The sequence below is a fragment of the Pseudopodoces humilis genome, chromosome 11 (genome assembly GCF_049639895.1).
Source record: "Pseudopodoces humilis isolate 2021_Gansu_Grassland_sample_001 chromosome 11, ASM4963989v1, whole genome shotgun sequence".
NCBI lineage: Eukaryota > Metazoa > Chordata > Aves > Passeriformes > Paridae > Pseudopodoces > Pseudopodoces humilis.
Window position 1 is genome coordinate 1,705,524 of NC_142210.1, and position 23,883 is coordinate 1,729,406.

Genomic DNA, 23,883 nt, shown 5'->3' on the forward strand with positions numbered 1-23,883 from the left:
AGTGTCAGAAAGGATAGGAGTGATCCTGAAATGAGAGGAGGACTTTGACGGCTAAGCTTTGAACATTCAGCATAGACTTGCTAATCAGTGGCCTCATAAATAAGTTTGCAAATCCATGAGTGAGCAGGATGTTAATTTGTGCTGGTTCAGGGCTCACTGCATGAAGCATGAGACTGCCACAGACCATGGTGTTAATGCCATTAGCTGCACCTGACAGAGGTATTGCAGCCTGGCCAGAACCAAACCCAAACCATGGCATTAACTGCACTCATTTGTACTGGTTTAACTCTGATTGGAGAGTATGAAGTATGATGAGCACTAAGTATGGTGAAAGGTTTTTTTTTGAAGTCTATCTAAGGGTAGGCCAGGGCTCATATCCTGGCCCATGCTGTGCACTCCTGCTGTCCTGCACTTCAATCAGCCCAGGACTCCTTTCTCTTGGGTGTTTTCTTCTGCTAATCATAGAATCACAGAATCCGTTAGGCTGAAAAGACCTCAGAGATCGACTCCAGCCTATGACTGAACATCACCTTGACAACTAGATCACAGCACTAAGTGCCACATTCAGTCTTTTCTTAAATACCTCCAGGGAAGGGACTCCACCGGCTCCCCGGGCAGCCCATTATAATGCCAATCACCCTTTCTGTATAGAATTTCTTCCTAATGTCCAATCTGGCCCTCCCCTGGCGCGGCTTAAGGCGATGTCCTGTCATCCTACCCCTAGTTCCCAGAGAGCAGGGCCGGCCCCTGCCTGGCTACCTCGTAGAGAGTGGTAATGTCCCCCTGAGCCTCCTTTTCTCCAGGCTAAACAGCCCAGCTCCCTCAGCCGCTCCTCAGGACTCGTGCTGCTGCCCCTTCCCCAGCTCCGCTGCCATTCTCTGGACACACTGCAGCACCTCCATCATCCTTTCATGAAATATCTTCACATTAAAGTCTTCCTCAGATCTTTTCACACGTTAAAACAGGTTGTTCCAGGCAGCAAGTCAGGATCAAATCACTGCATTCGTCTCTCCATACAGGAACCCAACCGCGTCGCCCATCTCGGTTTCTCCGCTGCCGCGGGCGAGCGCCACCCGTGCCCGCAGCCTCTGCTCGCTCGCCTCCGTGCCCGGCCCGGCCCGGCCGCTCCGCCCTGAGGCGGCCCCTGCCCCCGCCGTGCCCGGCCCGGCCGCTCCGCCCTGAGGCGGCCCCTGCCCCCGCCGTGCCCGGCCCCTCCGGCCTCTGCGGGCCGTGAGGCGGCACCTGCCCGCAGCCGCCCCGCCCCCCGAGCGCTGCCCGCCTGCGCGGGCCCGCCCCGGCCGTGACGGGCGGCCCTCGCCCCTGCGCCCTTGGCGTTGGCGGCGGCGGCGGGACAGCCCGGCGGGGCCCGGCTCTGAGCGCCCCGGGCAGCGCGGCTGGCGGGGGTGGCCGGTGCAGGCGGCGGGGCCGGGCCGGGCCGGGCGGCGGAGCGCGGTGAGCTGCGGGGCAGGCGGAGCGCGGGGAAAGAGCGCAGCTGCGGAGGCGGGTTTGGGTGAGCGGCGGGGGAGGGGAGCGGCGGCGCCGCACGTGGGACCGGCCGCGGGCAGCGCTCCGCCCTCCGCTCCCGGGGCGGCGCCGACACCGGCACCGCCGACACCGCCCCCCGCGGCGGCCTCCGCGCCGCCTCACGCCGGCGGGTCGAGTCCCGCGGTGCTCCCGCCTCGGGGGTGTCGCTGCCCCCTCACGGGCAGGGTCGTGGCTCGGGTTGAACGGATCTGGGCGAGGGACAGCCGGTGTGTGACCCCGCAGCGGGGACCCCGGGCTGGTGCCGAGGCACCTGGGCCCGTCCGCCGGCCCCGCGCACCTGGGGCGCCCAGCATTCCCCCTCCCACCGGCTCCTGTGTGCAGCGAGTCCCGCTCACCTGGTGTCGCACGCCGGAGCACGGGTGGCATCCCGAGCATCGCTCACGGGGCTCTTTGGCAGCCCTTTGCCGGGGGAACACAGGGGCTTCACCACTGCGGCTCCGCTGGGGCTGTGGGCACCCGGGCTCTGGTGAGCCACAGGCGTTTGAAGCTGGGCTGTGCAGAACAGAAGCAGCTCTCACCTGTGAATCTGTGTGATGATCACTCCCCCCCAGTAGAGAGATGCCCCTGCTCTTTTGGGGGCTGCAGCATAGGCCTGCCCGTGGGGACAGACAGCCTGGCCAGAAGGTCACTGTGGAAAACATTAATGCTTTTATTTTTCCTCTCAGTGGAGTAGAGAACATGTCTGGGATCAAGAGAGTGATCGCAGAGAAGGACCCCGACTATGAGGAGATCACCATCACCCATCCCAACAAGCGGCACAAGGCAGCCGAGCAGTCAGGTAGGAGTTGTGGAATTGGAAATTCTGTGGATGTGCTTGCTGTCTATAAACTGGTCAGGAAAAGGCTGGGGTTGGAGTTAGGGGTAAAGGGCAGACGTTGAGCGAGGCAGGTAGTGATACCTCTGTGCAGCCAAATGAGGATGTATCTTATGTGGACTCATCCCTACCTGCTATCTGGACCGTAAGTAAGGTGTGAGGATGCAGCCTTTGGTGCATGATAGGAGATGGAGCACAAGCTCTCCACGGCCCCAACACTTTGGTTCCTGTTGCTTCCTAAAGTATTTATAGTCCATCCTCCTGTGCTGAGTTGTGCTCCAGCCTGTGCATTTTTTCTGTGGCTGAAGTCTGCTCTGGGAAAGATTGGCAGATTGTTTACATTTTGGGGGATAGAGGTCACAGTACAGCATGGGGAGGAGAAAAACAATCCATGACTCTGCAGGGTGAAAGAGATGCACAACCCTGCAGTACCTGCACTGGCTGTTGGAAGATGACAAATGTTTGCAAGAGCTGGCAGTTGAAGCAGAAAGGAGCTTCTTTGATGAAGTGTAGAAAGGATAATTTAGGGAGAAGGAAGGGGCTTTGAAACATGCAAGAGAGGAGGAAGGGGAGCACGACTGAAGGAAAGGTGGATAAAGAAGTGTGGTGGAGCAAGTAGCTGGATGAGTAGGTTTGCATTTGGCAGGCTTGGATATGCTTGTTTTGGGAACCAGCCTGTTGGCAGAGTGCCTGGGACAGGTTGCAGTCTCTCTGGGCAAATGAGAGTAGAGCTGCTTGCCCCGGGGGCAGGGAGTAGGCTAGTGATTTTTGGCATAGCACAGCTAGTGAGAGAGGATCGTGATGGGATAAGAGCTGACAAACACGGAGGTGAGAAAACTGAGGCTGGCTGTGGGCTCTGAAAAAGATCCAGGAATAGAGCTGGAGCTGCCAGTTGGAGAGGGACAGAGGATGGCTTCGTGGGTGATGTTTTGGAGGATGCTGTACAGCTGGACAAGTCTGAGGAGGCTGAACTCTGGGTTAAATGTGTTGCTGGGCATGTCCTGACTGCCACGTGGGGCAGGGACCCTGCCAGTGGAGGTCCTGTGCAGCTGTGCTGGAGCTGGCTGTGTCACCACTCCCAGCTGCCTGCCCTGCCTGGCTGCCAGGAGTCACCACCCTCTGTTCTGGTGTGTCCCAGGGACTGCAGGCAGGGTTTTAATATGCTTCTGAAGCAGCTTTTCAGAAGGTCTTGATGATGAGCAGGCAGAGTCTTAGGGCCTTGGAAAACTGTCCTTGCCAAAGTGAACTTTGCTTTCAGGAGAGTCCTCCAAATTGGCTTCTTCTTTTCATGGAAGATCTCCAGCTTTCAATACTAGAATTCCTTAAGTACACAAATTTCACTAACATGATCTTAATGAGGGACTGTGGTTGACACTAAGCTGGGAAAAAAATTAATATAAAGTGTTCTTAAAAGCCTCTGTAATATAACCACAAATCCTAAAGTTCTTAAATCATCATGATGCTGCTGTGGCATGGCATCAGCCTTGGAAAGAGATGCAATTGTCCCTCTCTGAACCATACCTCTCATGCCTTATTCTGTTTAGGTTTATTTTAAGTTTATAGACTTACATGAGAATTTTCTCATCATGGTGTTCATGGCTGGAGGTAAATTACATCCCTCTGGTTTTTAATGTTGCCTTACTCATACAGATTCAACCATAATTGTGTTTTAATGTAGGCTTGAACTATTTCTGGTCCTAAAATATAAATATATATACACAAACATATATATATATGTATATATGTGTGTGTGTATATATATATATATATTTGTAAGTGGAAAGAAGGAAATATATTTAGGATACTCCTGTTGCATATAGAGGCATCAGTTGCCTCACTGCTGTTGTAGGTACCAGACAGTGAAATTATCTGTGCTATCTGGAAGATGCCAGCAAAGCTTTAACTTGCTTTTCTTTCCCTTCTCTGTGGTGATATTAGAAACCTCTTCAAATAGATATGTACTTTTTAGGAACACATATGCTTCCTCTAAAGCTCAAGCCAAAGTCTTGGTGCTGTTACCTCCTATTTCATGTAGAGACAATATGAGATTTTTCCAGGGAAAACCAGACTCTTCTGCTGATCTGCTTTACAGTGGGGTCAGTCTATTACTGACACAGGCTGGAGCACATTTTCCAGGATCGCTTATAGAAGTGTAATTCCTGTTTTGCCACGTTCTGACTTAGAATTTTCTAAAAAGAGAAGTTGTTTGAAACCCCTTGATTTAATGGAGGTGACTTAAATGAAGGGCAATATTAAAGTCTACAGTAGGTGTAGAGCAAAAAGAATAGTTCTTATGTCCTAGAAAAATATGATAATATGCCAATTCCATTCTTAGCCACTAATTTGCTGTAAGGTATTTGCACAGTTTGAAATACTAAACAACATACTTCCCACCAAGGTCAGTAAACTCCTGCTGAAAGCCTAAATTTTTTTGACTGCTGTGCTGAAAGAGGATTTTGTAAGAGGTAGACCAGCTTTTGATAATGTAGTTTCCTTTGTGAGTAATAAACAGCTTGTAGGCACTCCAGAGCAGGCTGCTCTTCATGCCAGGGCTGTATAAATATGAGTTTGCTTTATTCTTGCTGCGTGAGGTGGTGTAAATTTCCTGGATGTGGATCTGGCCAAGGAGAGCAGAAAAATGTCCGTGGTGTTCCAGCTCACTCCAGCACAATCGCAGCAGTGATTGTGCTGGGCCGGCACCGTGGAGTTTTACTGTTTACAGCTTTACTGAGGGAGAAGTAAACAAACTGGCCTTGTTCTTCCCATTTTCTGTTATTTGTCATCTCAGACCGAAAAAGGAAAAAGTAGCTCTCCACATATGCCAGATTTTAAAGATACATGTGGTTTTTGTTAAGACATAACTTTTTTTTGGAGGAAAATGATCCATCCCTGTACGTGTGTGTGCTGAACTTATTATCCCTTCACTTCTCACTCTGTAGTGATTTCAGACCTTTCTGTATTCAAATAGATCCTCAGAAACAGAAATGTAAATACTTCCTCCTTTATTTTCCATTTGTGGCCTTGTACAGCTCGAGATGTTACTGTGCAGAAGATCGAGACCATTATAAAGGAACAGTTTGCCGTTGAAATGAAGAGTAAAGAACATGAAATTGAAGTTATAGATCAGGTATGAAGGTTTTGTTCTTACAAATACCTAAGGTCTTGGTTTTTGGGGTGTGGGGGATTGCTGCAGTACTTACCATTGCTCTGTGTTTCCTTTCTGCAGCGCCTGATTGAAGCCAGGAGGATGATGGACAAGCTGCGTGCCTGCATTGTGGCTAACTATTATGCCTCTGCTGGTCTCCTCAAAGCTGGAGAGGTAAAAACTGCTTTAGTAATAACAAGACTTCAGAGAATCTTTACAAAGGAAGGTGTGGAGTTCAGTGGCTGTTCAGCTGATGTTTGGTGTTAAGATGTGATTTAATGAAATAGTTGAATGCAAACTGCAGGTGGGGTGACAGTGGGAGAGGAGACCTTTGAATCATCTGCTGGGCCTCAGGTACTCAGCAAAGAGGAGTCTTCAAGAAGCAGTTGTGAAGTTGTTCAGCAGCCCCTGGTTCTGGTTTATGAAATACTCTGCATTTTTTTTTCATCCTCAGTTTTTCCCTGAGAGTGTCTTGTTTCTCAGACACTGCACAGTTTGTCTGTGCAAAGCCTTGAAAAGTGTGGAATATGTTTTCTCATTTCACAGGAGGAGAGTGGCAAGAGATGTGTTTGGGGACCTTTCAGGAAAAAAGAAAAATAATAAAGACTTCAGGATTTACTCAGTCTCAGGCAGTGCTGTGAAACCATCTTCCCTTTGCCCTGGCAGTCAGTCTGTTAATGGGTTGGTGAACAGACTGGTGGCAGGAGTAAAGCAGGAGATAAATCAAGGAGATATCACAGAGTGATTAAAAATTCACAAGATTAAAAAACCTCAAAGCCTGTTAGTTAAACCCCAGTTCTGAGCACTCTGCCCTTAATGACTGCTAATTGCAGGGTGTTCATTACTAGTGCAGACTCCCAAATGGCATGTAGTTCATTACCAGTGTAGGCATTTTGTTACCATCTTTTCAATTCAAGTTGATCTGATTTCCAGTGATTTTTGGAAGCTGTAGATGAGTGCTGCAAACACGTTTCACTCTAGTCCCATAAGAATTTCTCTTCCAAGCACTTGATCTTAATGCTACTCCTGGTTTTCCTGTTGCGCTTTTCAGGGGATTTTGAGTGAGGTAAAAACAAAAAGGTTCAGTTTGTTTTTCCCTCACTGAACTGGAGTTGAGCAGCTGGAGTTGGAAAAGGTTGTGGTAGCCTTGGGAGGCTTGGAGATCTCTCTGCCCCTTTTGATTTTTGTGTAGGCAGCTGAAGAATGTGACCTAAGTTCTAATCTTTGTAAGTGCCTTTATCCATTGTCATCATGTGTCTGCAGGAGCTGTACTGTTCCTTGTTCTTTTTGTTCTCAAGAACACCCTCATTCAGGGTGTTTGCTTTTTTTCCCTGGTGATTTTCACACTTTCCAGAAATAATTTATTTTGTAATTGTTTTGAGGTATTCACAAAACTTACTGGTGCCTTATTTAGTTTTCCAGTCATTTTTTCTGAGTTTATGGCTAATCTAGCCATAAACTCAGAAAACTAGCAATGTATCTTTGATTACATTTTTATTTTTTTTCTAAAAGTCCCAATTCACACACAGATTAAATCAGTTTGGTTTTTTTTAAGTTGTTGTAGATTTCAGTTTTCTTTGTTGTCTGTTTTTAATTGTGGCTTATGTATGTTTGACCAGGCAGTGAAAGATTGTCTTGTTTCTGCTTCTGGTAGAAGAGGAGTCTTTGTAGTTTAATTTAGAACTTCTGGGAAGATGATTTGCAAGTTCCTGACCTGTTCTCATAAATATGAACAATTCTCAAACCCAATGCTGCTGAGTTTTGCGGCTTGCAATTCCTCATTATTGTGCTTTATTGCGTTTTCCCACAAATTATTGGATGAGATGTTGGTCATTTTACTTGACTGGAGATAAAACAAAAGGAGATGTTCTTGGTGTGGGTTTGGTTTGGGCTTTGGGTTTTTTTGGACAGGTTGTGTGTGTGTGTGTCTTCCCTTGGATAAATAGCTATAAAATAAGCCATTAATAAAAATACTATTATTAATAAATGGCTATTGTAATACTACTAATAAATATCAATATATTTAATTTTATTTTATTATTAAACTTAATAATAGTATTAATGATATTATTAATAAATGGCTATCTCCCAAGCTGGTAAGTGAGAGTTGGTAACTGCTCTGCTTGTGCATGTAATGGACAGTTGGAAAGGAAGTTCTGGAATGGTCTCCTTTAGAGGCCAAGGTGGGACAATGTTTATAACTCCACTCTTGCTACCACCTCTCAAGGGCAGTTCTGCTGCTCTGTAATGATGCTGGTGTCTGCCTCCCTCCCAGTCATGTTGGCAGAGTCCTGAATCAGGGAATTTAATGTGGATTAAAAATAAAACTGCAAAGGGAAAAAAGCAAACAAAAACAGTACCAAAACAAACAAAGCAGCAAATAAATCCCAAGTCAGTTTCTTGAGTTGTTTTCCTTTGTGACCAGCTTGGCTGATGGGGTGGTTTGGACAGGGAAGAAGACGTCTCTGTGAGCTGGTGCTGTCTGTGGCAGTCTGGTGTGAGTCTGTGGCTGTAGGAGCTGCAGGGAGGCTGTCAGTGCTCTGCTGCTGCACAGGGTGTTCCTGCTGACTTGGTTCATCCTCAGACCCAGATAACAGGGAGGTCTTGTGCCTGGGTCAAGAAGCGGCCAGGGGACACTTGTTTTGTGTTGATGGATGTTTTCCTTCTACTTCTGAGGTAAAAAGCAAATGCAAGAGAAAAGGAGGGGCACTTGTCATGGTAATGAAAAAAAACAAGAGAGATTTAAACACTTGCCTGCCCTGTCCTCCCCCTTGCAGGTTTAGGAGGATCTAAGATTATCTCCAAGATGTCTGTTTTGAGGAAAGTTTGCAAGCATGCCTAAGCACATTATTACTTATCCCCTGTTAAGCTTTGGGAGCAGACAGGGTGTAGCTTGCCTCATAGGTGTTGACAAGGCTGCCAATGGGTATCAAAGCTGAAGAGCCTGATGCACTTTCCTACCCTGCTTGCCTGCAGAAGCTGGGCAGCTGTGGCCTTCCTGTGTGTGGTGAGACTGGAGCTGTCTGCACAGGAAGAGAAGAGGTTATTTTCAAAGGGACGTTTTAGGTAGCTGAGTAGGCTGCAGTTCTCCCTTCCAAAACCTGATGGGTTTGTGAGATCAAAAGGTGTGAAGGAACAGATTCAGTTTGGGGTACTGCTTCTGTAGAACCATTTTAAGCTTTTATCTTCTGCAGCATCTGTTTTTCCTGCAGGGCAGCTGATTAAATATTTGCTTTTTCTTCATTCATTGACTTTTTCGCTTCTGGCACAGCTTTGTTTTTATCTGGGCTGTGGGGAAACAGTGACCAGATCTTCCTGGGGAAATACTGACCAGATCTTCCTGACCTCTTCGTTGCAGGGGACCAGGTCGTGCGACACAACAATTCTTAATCACCCTTCAATCAAGAAATTCTTGGAATCTCCCTCTAGATCATCGTCTCCAGCTAACCAGGGCTCAGACACTCCCTCTGCCAACCACTCCGAGAGCGACTCTCTCTCTCAGCACAATGACTTTCTCCTGGACAAGGACAATAGCAACTTGGACGCCGACGAGCGGCTGACAAACAGCCTGGACCAGAGACAGAGCAGAAATGCTGGCCGGGTAAAGTAAAACTCGAGTGGTGATCAAGTTGTTGGAGGTGTGTGCTCTGAGGACTCGGTGCTGGCACCAGGAGCTCTTCATGTTTTCACCCACCTTGCTGAAGATGTGTTTCTTACCCTCTCCAACCGCTTGCTCCCACTCCCTCAGCCTGGCTTTGCTGTAAGGCTAACTGAAGTGTCTGTAACGTGGGTACCTCCTCTTACCTCAGTCCTGCCCAAAGTGAGCTCAGCAGGCCAGGGAGAGCTGTGGGGTCAGCACAGCTCTGCCACCCTCTTGGTTGTACCCTCAGGGGAAGGAGGTGTGCTTCACAACCTGAGCTTGGGCTTTGCTGTACAGGTGGAAGTCAGGTCAGGAGGGGAGAGCCACTTGTGTCATTCCCAGCGGTGTTTTCAGGAGGTAATGCTGCTGCCTGAGTGCCCATGGAGACTGCATTGCTTAGAACAGTTGATCCACTGGAGGGGTTTGGCCTCCTCAGCAGCCTGTAGTGCAAAGTGTAACAGGATTAGCTCACCCTGGTGAGTTGGTAGAGCCTGGGTGTACAGCTTAGGACCGTATAGGAGAGAATTATTTTTCTCTTGATGGTGCTGCTTGATGTTGTGCATTACCACCATTTGCTTAACTGAGCCAGTCTGACCCAAATAAAAATATGTTCTGTCAGTGTTCCCACAAGCTTTTTGGGGGGGTTATTTTTGACCTGGATTCAGTCCCTCTCTTTGTGGCTCACTGCAGCCACACAAATGCTTCACCTGTTAGCTGCAGGTGGCTCCACTGGGGAGGCTCACTCAGTGTCTGCAGGTGAAATGTGAAATGAGGTGAAACTCTTCACTTTCCTTTCAGTTCCTTTAAGTGGTCAGGCCTGCCAGAGGAGTTCAGCCAGGGGTGGTTATATCTCAGTGAATATGGCTGCATTCTGCAGCTGAATAAATTGCTTTAATACATGGCGGAAAGAGCAGTGATTCTGCCTCCATTAAGCAGCGTGACACCCTTGGTAGCAGGGCTGCAGTTTGCTGGAACTCTGCCTTGGGTCTGTAGCAGAAGGCAGGTGAGCCTACAGAATGTGGATCTACCTATATTTTAAACCACCAGACCAGTAGAACTTGTTTCTGTGCTGGGGGCATAGATGGATGGAGCAGTTGTATTGCTTGGGGAGAGCACATTGGTACATCGTTGACCAGTGCATAGGAGGCTGAGGGAGTGATGAACAGCAGGAGCCATCCCAGCCTTCTGTGACTCCTCATTCCACTTTGAGAATTCCTCCTGCTGCAGAGGAGGAATGGGTCCTCAGTGCTTCCCACGCTGACCCTCTGGCAAGTGCCCAGTGGAGAGCACGCACTGGGCTGCTCTGTGCTCCCTCGCTCTCCAGCCAGAGACTTCATCCAGCAGGGTTGTAGAAAAACCTCTCAGTCCCATGCTAACAACACTTCTATTTGTGTTTACATAGTGGGTGGTCAGATCATTGTACTGGGAGTCTTGGCCACTGTTTAATAGCTGGGGTTATGTTACACGGTGGCTGGATTTATTGTGCCGAGGTATGGCCATGGACGTGTGGGTTTACCTGGATGGCAGTGACAGGTTATGGCTGCTCTCCCTGCTCAGCTGGAGCTGAATTCCTGTCTCAAACCCAGCCTCCACTCTTCACTATGAGGCAACACCAGAGTACTCAGAGCAGCAGAGGCTGGGAATGAGGAAGATTTAGATTTTCAGACCCCTTTCATGGGTGAATGAGCTTTGTTGCTGGCTGGTGTCCAACACAATGCCATTCTAGCCATGCCAGGTTTTATTTCAGGTAGTGCAGGGGCAGTGCTTTTAGAACCCAGGCTGAAGCCGTGGGTCAGCGCCGTGGGATGTTGCACCATGTCTGCTCAGTGAAGCCATGCAGAGAGGATAGCATTGTTACATGCTTGAGTTGCTTAAATGTGCCTAGAGAGCAATTTAAGTATTTTTAGGGATGATTCCTTGTTGATCTTTCATTTATGCAGGTTTTTGCTTGTTTTTTTTTTTAACAACACCTTACTTTTCTAGCACCAAACAAAATGATGTTTAAGAGGAATGTTTGGGTTTTTGTTTGCCTTTTTTTTCTTCCCCTACTCTCAGGACAGTTCGGGTGTTTCAAGCTCTCAAAAACCAGGACAACGAAATGCCGGACTGTCAAATGATGAAACTTCACGACTTTATGTGAAGAAAACGATTGTGGTTGGCAACGTCTCCAAGTTAGTATCCAGAGCCTGAGGGATGGTCCTTTATTTCAGGATTAAATTGAATAGAAAGTTACAATTAGGAGACAAATGAAATTGCTAGGCTGTCACAATATGAGCTGTTACTCTTGAATAATCACTGTACCCAAGGCAGCCCTCCTCTGGTCTCAGCACGAGTATTTTTTTGTGGAAGGAACAGGTGTTTTAGTAGTTATTTTATTTATAAATTTATATGTGTACAGAGGTTTTAAGATCCCTTTCTCTCACAGGAAGTCTTTCAGCCTTTTTTGATCAGGTAAAAGTCAGAAGTTTTCCCCAGGAAATCTGGAAAAGCAAGTTGTTCTGAGTATGTTGGCTAATTGAATTAGTTGGCTAATTCAGTGTGTCCATGGGTACAGTGTGGGGGTTTTTTAAACAAGAAAAACCCCAAGAGAACAATGCACCACCAACCACAATGAGGAAAATCGTGCAAGTTCAGAATAGTCTAAATAAATTATTTTATACAGTTTCTATTTGTATTTGAAAGAAGACAGGGAAATATGTATAACTTTAGATCTTCAAGGAAATTAGTGTGGAAAGGCATCAGTTTTAGGAAATTGGACAATTCCAGGTTTTAACTCTCCAGCCCTGCTCTACTCCAGTCAGTCTTTTGCACAGAATATATCAGACAACTGCTGGCAAAACTTAGAGTCAGAATTGCTTCTTGAAAATCTACCTAGGCCTGGACCCAGAACTAAGTATTGACTGAAGTTGCGTAAAAAATTATAAGAAGAATTGTATTTTTTTGTACTTATGGTAGCAGAGCTGTTGATGTTGTGTTCTGATGTGGTTTTGCTTCCTGATTGCTCAGAATAGGACGGGATAAGGAATTTGACAGTGGTAGAATGTTAAAATTAAGTCTTCTTAATTAAGAGCCAAATGTTTAAATGGGTGAATGTCATATGACAGTTGTGTATTAAAACAGAGGAAATGTGTTAGAAACTTGGAGTAGATTATGGGACCTGTATGTGTTCCTGGATGAACTATCAGAATAAGGACAAATGAGCAGAAATGTACAGGGGCAAGATTCCCAGAGGCATTCTAACATCCCCAATGTTTTTTGCCTAATCTTTCCAGAAATACTTTTTGCAGTATTTGTCTGTTTGGGATTTTTATCTTGTGTTTGTTATTTAATTTCTTTGCCAGGTACATTCCCCCTGACAAGAGAGAAGAAAATGATCAGTCAACCCATAAATGGATGGTGTATGTCCGAGGCTCTCGGAGAGAACCCAGCATAAATCATTTTGTCAAGAAAGTTTGGTTCTTCCTCCACCCCAGTTACAAACCTAATGACCTGGTAGAAGTGAGGTAATAAGGAATTATTCCAGTCACTCTTGCAGTCTTCATGTTGGCCAGGTTTACAGTGCCAAGTTTCTTAGAAAATTAACGACTTCTTTTCCTGGTTTAATACTCCATGTGTGTATTTAACCTCTGGCTTAACTTGGCTTACTCCAAAATAGTAGTAAAAATAAATGAGGTTTTTTATGTAGCAAATGTGCCAAACAGGTTTGTTGGCTTGGTTTTTTGTTTTTTTTTTAAATTCTTTCTGAGAAAAAGCATTCAGTTGTTGCATTTCATGCTGTTCATGTGTTATAAACACTGTCTGCTGCTCAGGGTAGGCTGCTGGTGCAAAACAAGGTGTTTTCTACCACCCATCTATTCCAGTGTGGAAAAGAAAGAGGAATCTCCAAAAGCTGATTTGCCCACATGCGCGTTTGGGCATGAATATCCCACTCCAAAATATTTCTCCATGGTGTAAGATCAGTGGCATTGGCCTGATGCTTTGAGGACTTTCCCATCAGTGTAATGGTGCTGGTGCTACATAAAGAGGGCAGCTTCCCTGTGTTCTCCCACACCTGTTTTCCAAGCTGTGACCCTGGTGGGGGTTAGGTTCTCTCTTGACTGCTGCAGGGAAGTGCCCTGTCAGTCTCTCATCCTTCTTCCTTGGACAAGACTGAGGGAGGATGCCTTTGAAATAGTTGGAGTCTTTCCAAAGAAGTTATTCTCCACAGGATGCTCAGCTGCCTCCTAGAGAGAGGAGTCTGGGAAGGGCTGCTTAGGTGCAGAATGGCAACTTAATTCTGGCAAAATTAAACCACTGAAAGGCAACTCCAGGAAGATGTACCTGAGATAAGAAGTGTTGGTATAGCTCAGCATAGACAACCCTGAGCAGGACAAAAGCAAACTTTGTTGTATTTCTTTGTAACATACCAAATTACATTTGATTGTTGTCTTCTTGTGCCTTTCTCAGCACAGTTGTCAGTGCTGGTTATCTTCTGTTTTAATCCCATCTGGTTAATAGATTCCTGGTGTTACAGTCCCATTCATTGTAGTGAACATTAATGTTCTGGACTAAAAATTGCCTTTAAACCTCTTTGTTTTTTTTTCTTTTGAAGAAACCATATTTGCATTTGCAATAACAAGCTGAAATACAGAGTAAATGTTATAGATCCTTCTTTCTCAGCTTGGAGAATGACAGTGATTAACTTTTCCTTGTTGTCCCTATGTTGTTCTGTTGGTGTTATATGAAGCGTGTGCCTTTTTGCTACTAGATAAGGAGCAGCAGGCAGTGATTGCAAAATGCTGCACGGGAAGCTCACCTTGCAGTGAGCTGACTTGAGTTTTTTTAACCAAGTGTTTTTCATCTGACATAGCACAGCCCTTTTTTTGTCTTCTTTTTAAAACTACCACACTTGTTTCCCACATGTCTCATCCAACAGTGTTTTACCATTTTCTTCCTTGTCCCCTTGTGTAAAGTTAAAGTGTATTTTCAGCTGTCCAAAGCCAAAATTCTCGTTGCTGGGATTACACTCTCTCTGTGGTGAATAGCAGACCAGAAGATAGCTTTAGTTGCCAGCTAGAAAAACAATCTTTGGCTTTCTGAAAAGGAGGGAGGTGAAAGCTGTACTGCTTCTGCATCAAAAAATGTAACCACCATTTGTTTCCAGAGAACCTCCGTTTCACCTGACCAGGAGAGGCTGGGGAGAATTCCCAGTGAGAGTGCAGATACACTTCAAGGATAGCCAGAACAAAAGGATTGATATCATACACAATTTGAAGGTATTTGAACAAAATACTTTGGAGAAAGGCATTTAAATGAGCTCTCTTGCACAATCTAGAAGAGGCTCTGCTTGTGTATATGCTTTTGCCTCTGTGTTATGAGTGTCCTGGTGGTTATTTTCACAGGAATAGTTGGGTTGGAGAATTAAAATAGATCCAGGAAAGGCTCTTACCTTGGCTATACAGAGTTGCTGCAGTAGCGGGGAAGCACAGCTTTGCAGCAGCTGGAGCTGAGTGTGCTCAGAGCAGCAGTGTTTACCTGGCTTTTCCCTACAATTTGAGATTTTTGTCATGTTTTCACTGGCTTTAACCTAACAGGGTGCTTCAGGGCTGTCTTTCTGCTGGTAAAGTGGCTGCCATGTCTGCTCCTTCAGCACAGGCACATACCAGCTAATGATTATCTTTGTTGTTAGAGTGGGCAGGGGGGGCTGAGATATCCTATTCCCTTTGAAGAGAGCTCCCTTTTCCAACTCATTCACCCCTGCAGCACTCAGGATTTCTAGGATGCAGCAGTCCTGGAAAACTAGGCCATTGCTCATTTTCCTTTTAATGAGTAGTCCCTGGCATTAGTGGACTTAAGTCCTGAGCTGGGTTAGTCTCCTGTTTCTTTGAGCAGCATTAATTTTATTTGAACTCTGCCTGCATTAATGAATTGCTAAATAAGGTACCTCATTGCAACCCTAAATATAGACAGTAGAGGAGGTTGAAAATATTCCCCTGCAGCTTAGGGACATTTAATGCAGATGGTGAGTAAAATATATTTGGGAAGATGTGACTTAGGGAGAAACCATTAACACTATGATGGATGGTGGAGGAAGCTCAGCCTACAGAAGAAAACTGAGCCAGTCCATGGCACACAGGAGCTCAAATCAGCAAATCTTTGCTGTTCTCACACTGAGCCTGTGGCTGCTGTGAGGGTGCAGCTGAGCCCTCCTCTGTGCCTGGCACCCTGTGTGCCCCTGACCTCTGGCACATCCTACACCACTCAAACCCAGCTGCTTCTCCAGGTGCCTTCACAGGTGCCTCTGGGATGTTATACCTCTATAATAGCTGATGGCTTGGTGTGAACACTTACTTAATCAAAAACTGCAGTGTAAACACAGCCATTGTGCTGGTCAGTTGAAAACTCAGAATTTTTTATCATTATTATTTCCTTATATTGACATCAGAAATAAAAGAAGGAAACTGCTTGAGGACTCCTTAGGTGAAAATACTCCCTCAACAATCTCATTTCCTTCAAGTTTTTTGCTCCTTTCCACTTCAGTGTGGGCCTTGGATCATTGCTGAATTTTTTGCAGAGGAGAGGGAGAGCACTTATCAGAGCACACAGATTTCTGACCTTATGGCCTCAAAACGTTGGATGCACTGCTGCTCAAATTGCATAGTTTGAAATTTACTTCAAACAATTTCTGTTGTAAATTCTAGCTAATATAATGCCTTGCCCTGGCTAATATACTGTGTTGTCTTTTCCAGCTGGACAGGACCTACACAGGCCTGCAGACACTTGGTGCAGAAACAGTGAGTCAGAGGGTTGTGGGATGGATTTGATTCTCTTAAAGATGTTTAAAAAGAAAAGATGTATGGGACTAAGCACAGAGTCAGACCCATTTGATTTCACAATTTCTAGAATGCAGATTTTGCTCTCTTGTTGAATGAAAGGATTATGATGCCTTGGCACTATTCATGACAACAGTCATTTTTACTCCTTCCTGGGTCAGGGGAGACTGTTTCCAGCTCTTCCTTCATAAAGAACTTGGCTTGTACTGGAGCTTTAAATTTTACTTCTTTTTGAGGCTTTTGGTACGAAATGTTCTGATTTTCATTCTGATCTGCTGTAGAGCTTACTCATGAAGAATTTAAGTTCAAGGGATCACCTAACTATTCTGTTGAAATTTTGCAGTATATTAAGTATTTCTAAGTTTCTGTATCTGTCAAGGTTAAGGACTTTAATGGAAAATGAACTACTGAAATAAATTAATTAATAACCCATAGTTTGCTAAATTTCTAAAGTTTTCTTGATAGTGTTTTCCCCTTGTACTGTAGTGAATGGAAATGTTGATTGTTAAATCACATTACTTCAGCTTTTCAGTTTGTGGAGAAAACATTAATGTGAAATGTCTACTGTTGTTAAAGAATGCTTTTGAAGAATAGATCATGTGGTGTGATTCTCAAGGCCTTACCAGAACAGACAGGCTTCAGTTTCGTGCCTGTCCCTCCAGGGATATGCAGTCCTTTCTTTAGTGGGTTGCTTAGAGCTGGGCTCCATAATCCTTCCAGTGTTTACAGTTCAGATTTCCCCACGGACCAAGATGTTCTATTTTACTGTGGGAGTTCAATGTTGCAAGATTTTTGTTGTAGCTCAAGTACTGCTGGATCTTTGGGAACTGTCCCTGAAATGAATGGAAATGTTATGTAGAGTCGGGGGAAACGAAGGGAGAGGTTTTTAGGCATTAAAATAAAAAGGCAAAGCTGATTTTGGTTTCTATATCTTTACCCAGCTACCAAATACTAATGTCCTTTCTCCTATTTTTGGAAGGTAGTGGATGTGGAGCTACACAGGCATTCCCTTGGTGAGGAGTATCTCTTCTCCCAGTCTTCAGAGTCTGACCTTTCTGATGTTCCTACATCTCTATCACTGCCACTGAGTATCCCAGCACCAGTCAAAGCTTCTTCACCAATTAAACAGTTGAGGGACTCCAGCCCAGACGCTTCTGTGGACAAAGGTAAAGCAAATGGGTGTTGGTCAAATGCAAGTTCTTGGAACTTTGGCTCTGCTGGATACCTCATCTGAATTGCTCTTATGCCTCAAAGGTTGCTGCTGCTACCTGCTTGTTGTTCATCCCAGATCATATTTTCCTTATGTGCTCTGAAATGTAATTCAGAAATTGTTATAGATTATTTGGTTTTGGAGTTCGGTTTTGGTTTGGGTTTTTAATCTGAAGTTTGTTGAGCTGGCTCTGTTTTGCTAAAACATAGCGAGTAAGGAACAGCAGATGCAGTTGGAAAAAAGGTGGTTGAATACTACAAAGCCACTTGTAGTTTTGGCTTTGGCACACTGTTTTCAGAGGGGTTTTTAGGTTTCTGAATGTTTTGTGGACTGTGTATAGATTTGAGGAATTGGTTTAGTGGTGTGTTCAGTTATACAGGTTAGTGCCTAACATGAGCTGACTGAGGGAGCAAAAATCCTTGGGTCACTGTAGTTACTGGACTGTTGAGAATAGAGACTGAAAAAGTTGTGTGTTTGAGGGACCAGGGCATCTCTGCACATTGGGCTCCCTTTCCCCTGAGGGATCAGGAAAGTCAGGACCCATTGCAGTGGGGCAGCAGTAGAGGCCTTAGGATCATTGGATTGCCTGAAGAGGCAGCGCTGGCCCCCACACTGGTGGGATTTGTAGTTTGTGTTAAGTAGGAAGAGCTGTGCCTCTGGGTGGCATTCCGCTGTGTTTTCTGGAACACTTGGTGTCCCAGCTTCCACGAGAGACCTTGGTTAAATGGACTGAGATACAAGGGTGTGTGTTACACTCTTCAGTGTGAGAAACCTTCTGGACACAGCCACATTATATTTCAAAATAGCATCAGATGCTGCACGGTCTGATGCTTTTCTTGGTTTATTCCCACGCTCCTGTGTCCAAGGGGTGGCTGTAAGCTGATGCCATGCATGGTTGTGCTTCCTGGTAGGCACTCTGGTGCCACTGGTGGTGTTCAGGTGCAGCAGGAGGAATGTCTGCTATTAAATGCTTATTAAATGTGGTCTTTTCATGTGGCAAATAAAGGACAAACACAACCAAATTTTAAAGGTACAGGTTTCTTATTCAAACAGGAAGATTTGTAGCATCTTTAGGTGAGCAGTGCTGCAGCCAACAGGAAGGAAGTAAAACTCCCTCCTTTTTTACACTGACAGGCAGTGACTTTTCTCAGCAGCTCCAGGTTAATTGATCTCTTTCTACACCAAATAGAGTGGATTCCATAGCCCAGCTCAAAAGGCAGTCCCTGGTCTCCTTGAGCTCTTACTCCAAAAAATGCACTGCGAGATCCTCTGCGAAGGAGATCCAGCCCTGGTCCTGTGGAGCCCTAACCAAGGACACTTGGAACTAGCAGCAGCTTTTGGTCAGTGGAAGGGCATTCCAAGGAAATGTGTAAGAAGTGGCTGATCACCTGCCACAGCTGAACAGGCTGTGCCTGACATCATTTTATTCTTCTTGTCCAGCAGATCCAGCAGGCCTGTGCAGGACCAATCCCCTCCCTCACTTTCTCACCGTTCAGCGCTTCCCGTCGGTTGCTTTTCCTTCCTTCCTTCAAGAGTGTGTTTGTCATACCTGAGTTATGCTTGTGTAGAGAAGCACAGTAAGGAATCAGATGTGTCAGCCTAAGAAGTATTTCTGTTCTTTTCCCTGTTTTGATCAGGATTCTCTGGGAATGCTGAAACTGAAAGACATGCCACGTTTTATTCCCTGCCATCCTCGATAGAGCGGACTCCCACCAAGTTAGCCACACAGAAAGTTGCCTTTGGCTCTCATGGAAATTCAGCCTTTCAACCCATTGCAGCTAGCTGTAAAATAGTGCCTCAAGGTCAGAGTCCAAGCCCTGCAGAGTCACCAGGAAAATCCTTCCAGCCTATCACCATGAGTTGCAAGATTGTATCAGGTGAATGTTAGTTTACTTACCCGAGTGCCTCCCCCTGGAAAATGAGAGTGAACCAGTTGGACTTGTTTTGTGTCCTTCCCTTGATTTTCTGCCAGTCTTTGAGCATCAGACAGTAGGAAACTCTAGAATAAAGAGCTAAGCACGCATCTTAATGTTCAATGAAAAAAAAAATACAAGCGTGAAATGGTTCACAACAAATCAAAAGCAGGATGAGAGCTGTTCTCTTCCTGTTCTTGAATGCTTTTAAGTATGAAATAGGTAGTCTTGAAATGGACTGCTACCCACAGAAAGGCCCAGGCAAAAACACATCTTCCATGTGGAATATTTTTATGTGGGAATAGTCCATTCTTCTCCCTCCTGCTTTCATACAGCTGGGATGGATTAAGAATTTTTTCCTTGATTACTGGGCAAATAATTTAGTTTTAACCTTGTAGACTCAAATAGATCCTCTTGTGCTTGCCATGTTGCATCAGATGGAGCAGCTTTGGTCTTTGTCTTCCAAAAGTCCACGTAATGTTGGATTAAATTGCCAGCTGGCTGCAGTGGGCAGTGTGACAGCTTCTAAACCAAACATGGCTAAAGTGCTGCTTTGCTCATTTCACTTGTGGTCCCTTCCCTGCCTGGGTGTGATGCCAGTCACTGGATGATGTTTTACATCAAGAAGTATTAATGTACAGCTCACCGTGGCGCATGCTGTGAGGCTGCAAGGTGACCTGTTGCAGCTCTTCATTTTCTGATAGAGGATGAAACACCAGCTATCAGTACGTGTGATTTCTGGTGAGCTGCTCCCAAATAATTTTCTTAAAGTGAGTCTGGTTTGTTGTTTTGTTTTTGTTTTGTTGGTTTTGGGTTTTTTCTAATTACACTTCAATATTGTTCTTGACTGTTCTCAGGTTGATTCACACTTGAACCTATGCCAAGTGCTTTATTCTTTCTTTATAAGCTCTTCTCTTGATCTTTTCCCAAAGCTTCCTAGAAAGCAGGAATTACAGGGGCCATCCTATCTTTCCTAGAGTCCTTGGACTGTTCTTTGTTATCTTTGCTATTTAAATGTTTCCCTGCTAAACCCCCAAGGTTCTGCTGTCTGCTGAGAAGGGTTATCCCTTTCAGATTTCAAAGCAATTTATAAGACACGGGGATTGTATTTGATGAGCATTATGTTCTGTTTTAACTGTCAGTAACTGCCAAGAAAGTACATTAACAGGCAGGTGAAGCTTGGTGTTTGCTGCTGTCTCTTTTCTCTGATCACTTCCTTGCTAGTCCTTTTCTCTGAATTTCTTGTTTATTCCTTCATGCAGCTTTTTTCTTCTCTAGTTTGTCTCTCTCCTGGCTATGTTACCCAGAAGCAATCAATTGAAAATGAAGAATAAATTTTGCAGATTGATTTCAGGGTTTTCTGCTGTAGTGAGAATGGTGAAGGGATGGACCAGAGCAGTGAAGGGACCTGGGTGTTCCTGCTGCCTGAGGCTGTTCCATGCAGCCTTTTTAGGGGAACTCCTTGGTTCCCACTCCTGAGTGCCTGTACTTTGGCCTGCACAAGGGAAGGAGAGCTCAGCTCCCTTTCTCCATCTCCTTGGGTGCCCTGATCTTGGCAGTGAGAATGATGTAGCTACTATCCCTCAGGATTCAGGGATATGATATTCAGGGATATTGAGATGGCTTCTCAAGTGTCCTTTGAGTCCTGCTTGTCCTGGTAGGCAGAGCATGTCCAGAGTAGGTATGAGCCATAGTGCTTTATGTGCCTTTTCCTTTCCTTCTGTCTCCTCTTTCCTTCTCCAAGTCCGGTGACCTCTCTCAGGCTGGGAAATGCATCCTCAAAAAACATTCCTTTTCTAAGCCATTTTCAAAAGTACTACTATTGCCATGTTTTTATGTTCTGACAACATTTACAAGCTAGAAGCATTGGACTTTTTTTCTTAAGGTTCTCCAATATCGACCCCTAGTCCATCTCCGCTACCTCGTACCCCAACGTCCACTCCGGTGCACATGAAGCAAGGCTCTGCCAGCTCAGTCCTTAATAACCCGTATATTATTGTGGACAAGCCTGGACAGACGGTTGGAGCAGCAGCCACAAGCACAGGTGTGTAGTGTGACCACAGAAGGCAGTGGCTTAGTCTTACCCATTCAAGTTTCTTCTCCCCCCCAAAATGATCAGTGTAACAGCAGCATTTCAGCTCGTGGAGATGGTAAAGTGCTCAGCAGAGAAAGAGGAAGGTGCTGGCGTGTGCGTGGCTGAGGATATCTCAGACTTGAGCGTTGCTTCCTTTAGGAAACAGCACACTGTAAAGCCAGACTGAGTTCACAGACACCTCTTCAAAGAGAGCCTGTTGTTTTCAGGTAAAAGGGAAGGGGAGAAGGTGATGTAGACTGTGTTGCAGTGCTTTAGACAGAAGGAGTGCACAGGTGGCTGGGAGACAATGCTGGTGTGGATGTGGCAGAGCATGGAGAAGTCACAGTGACTGGCAGATCAGTCTTAGGTCTCAGTGTGGGGCACAGGAGATGTGTTGAAATGCAGAGACCCTGGTTACCAGGAGAACAGCTGTGCTGGATTTTGTTTGTGCTCTCAGCTTCTACCTGGTCCAATTCCAGCTGGTTTGGATTCCTCTTAACTAGATTCCCTCAATGGTGACAAAAGCCTGGGGCCACAGGGAGGGCTGAACCTCAGGACACAGGTGATGGATAGAGGAGTCAGTCAGTAATCTTTGTGTTGGGCTGGAGGCAAGGTCCCTCAGAAGTCATTTATTTGTTGTGGTATATGGCCAAGAACTCCTGTCTGTTTAAAAGCACACTTGTTTGTGTATGTGCGTGCTGGCCAGCATCTCAGCAGGATGCCCAGGGCCAAGTGGGGGCATACAGCACCCATGGAACACAAACCATTTGCTGGGCCATGGGCATGGTTGGAAAACACAAAAAATATTTTTATTAATGCTTCCTCCCTTTATCAGAGGGAACACAGCTGTCATGTTCATTTTAACTTCATCACAGAGGGAATTGGTAGGGTAATTGGTAGGAATTGTGTAGCTGTATCTGAATTTTTTGAAGTATGTTTTGTGGCTTTCTTGGTAACACTGATGCAGTTTCACCAATAGGGTTTGATTAATTGGGTTTTTTTTGATTGGTTGGGGGATTTCTGCCTCTTATTTCTGTTTCTTTACCTCCAGCCTGATTGTGTTCTCTGCCTAAGTGGTTTATCATGGTTTGGGTAACTTCTGGGTTCTTCTAATAGAGGTTTGTACATGAAGGATAGGATGTGCAGGTGGTTGGGATGTACAGACTTTAATGTGCAGTTATTGTTAAAGCTGTGGTTTCCCACCACACCCTGCACACAGATGTACAGAGTGGCCTGGCAGAGGCTGCTTGCTGCCTCTCCCTCCCTGCACTCCTGTGCCTCCCCTGTATCCTGCATGAGTCAGATCACATCAGTGGCAGAGCAGAAGATTGTTACCCTCCCCTCCCCAAAAAACTTTGTTGTGAGAGAGCCTCTTCACCAGACCCTGTGCGAGGGTGCAAGAGGGTCTGTAGAACTCACTTTTTGGGGAACAGCAGCCAGGCTGAATTGAGCATAATGTGTTTTACAGAAAAAGTCACTGGGGCACTTTTGATAAGGCTGCAGATCGTATTTAAGGAAAGGGGTGAGATCTTACTCGGTGAAAGCCAGCCTTCCCAAAGCCCATTCTCAGAAGTGGCTGCTCATTTACTTCTAAACTCAAGGGTGGATTATAGTACAACTGTATGAGACACTGCCTTTTTGGCTTTCATGTGTGTAATTCATGGCTTTGGTGTCTCTTGAACAAACAAAACTGCCAAAGCAAGCCAACAGCAGCAGTCAGAAGACTGCTGAGGAGCAGTCTTGTGCACAGGCTGATAATGCAGGGTAAGTTTACCACTGGACCCCCATCCATCCTGTGGGGCCAGGAGAGTGCTGTGGCACATGTGTCAGTCTGATAATTTTGCAAGAGCATCTGCCACAGATGACTCTATGCTTTCATTCCTTGTTTCTGTTTCTTCCTTTACCTTCCTCACTCTGTCCCTTGCTCTTGTAATTCTTCACTTTATCTCCATCCTTTTGTGACCTTTCTTTTCCTTCCCTCTCCAAGCCTTCCTCCCTGCCAGTGTCCAAGGCTCATGTAGGTTCAGGGGGCTTCTGGGCAGCAGAGGATTTTGCATCTGTCCTAATTTCACATATTTGCACCTGTAGCTGATATCCTCAGCCACCCAGGAAGGTTCCTGACCATTTGCTTGCAGCACTCAGAGCAGTGGGTGGAGAGTACCTCCTCTGGGGCACAGTTCCTGCAGGTGGAAATTCGGTGGTGGATCTGTTTTGTGCCCATGGCGGTTCCTGCTGTTGCACGTGATGGAGAATGCAGATGAAATGAAATGCCCTGCTCCTTGTTAGAAGAGGTTTCATGTGTGCACTGGCCCTGCTCCCAGCCCTCACCCAGCATTTGCTTTATTTCCTGCTGTGCAGGGAGCCCGACCAGCAAACTGAGCAGTGTCTGTCAGGCATCTCACGGGACTGGATCTCCTGTGTCAAAGACCCATGGGAGCAGTTTTGGCACCTCAGCTGTCAAGGTAATGTTCTCATTAGGTGTGTACTTCCTGTTTAGAGTCCAGCTTTCTGTTAAATGGGACTCTTGAGCATTAAAAAGTCTACAGTTCAGGCACGTTGCTTGGATTGTCATTTCATGTGAAGGTTTAGTGTGTCTAACAGATGGAGCCATAGGAGAGCATGGTGCTGATACAAGATGCTAGTGTCATTTCATGCAGCTCTAATTAGGCTTGCCTACATATCTGTTAAAGGCACTGCTCTTCTGCTTCTCTGCAAGGAAATTTGTGGAGG

General features: G+C 45.7%; 1 protein-coding gene across 7 annotated transcripts in view; it reads left to right on the forward strand.

Annotated features, from left to right (window-relative positions):
• Positions 1-1,384: 1,384 nt before the first annotated feature.
• The window catches only part of YEATS2 (YEATS domain containing 2), a 47,701-nt gene continuing 25,202 nt past the window's right edge, over positions 1,385-23,883 (forward strand). For 2 of the 7 annotated variants that reach the window (XM_088060928.1, XM_088060930.1), the window contains exons 1-13: positions 1,385-1,452; positions 2,211-2,323; positions 5,389-5,486; positions 5,586-5,678; positions 8,863-9,105; positions 11,200-11,315; positions 12,486-12,647; positions 14,288-14,399; positions 15,873-15,917; positions 16,936-17,122; positions 18,804-19,043; positions 20,965-21,123; positions 23,512-23,615. In XM_088060928.1, the coding sequence (XP_087917054.1) occupies positions 2,224-2,323; positions 5,389-5,486; positions 5,586-5,678; positions 8,863-9,105; positions 11,200-11,315; positions 12,486-12,647; positions 14,288-14,399; positions 15,873-15,917; positions 16,936-17,122; positions 18,804-19,043; positions 20,965-21,123; positions 23,512-23,615 (1,659 nt within the window). In that variant the 5' untranslated portion in view covers positions 1,385-1,452; positions 2,211-2,223. Of the gene's footprint in view, positions 1,453-1,666; positions 1,752-2,210; positions 2,324-5,388; positions 5,487-5,585; positions 5,679-8,862; positions 9,106-11,199; positions 11,316-12,485; positions 12,648-14,287; positions 14,400-15,872; positions 15,918-16,935; positions 17,123-18,803; positions 19,044-20,964; positions 21,124-23,511; positions 23,616-23,883 lie in introns of those variants that run through there. The other 5 variants (XM_088060929.1, XM_088060931.1, XM_088060932.1 and 2 more) reach the window with 5 other exon arrangements.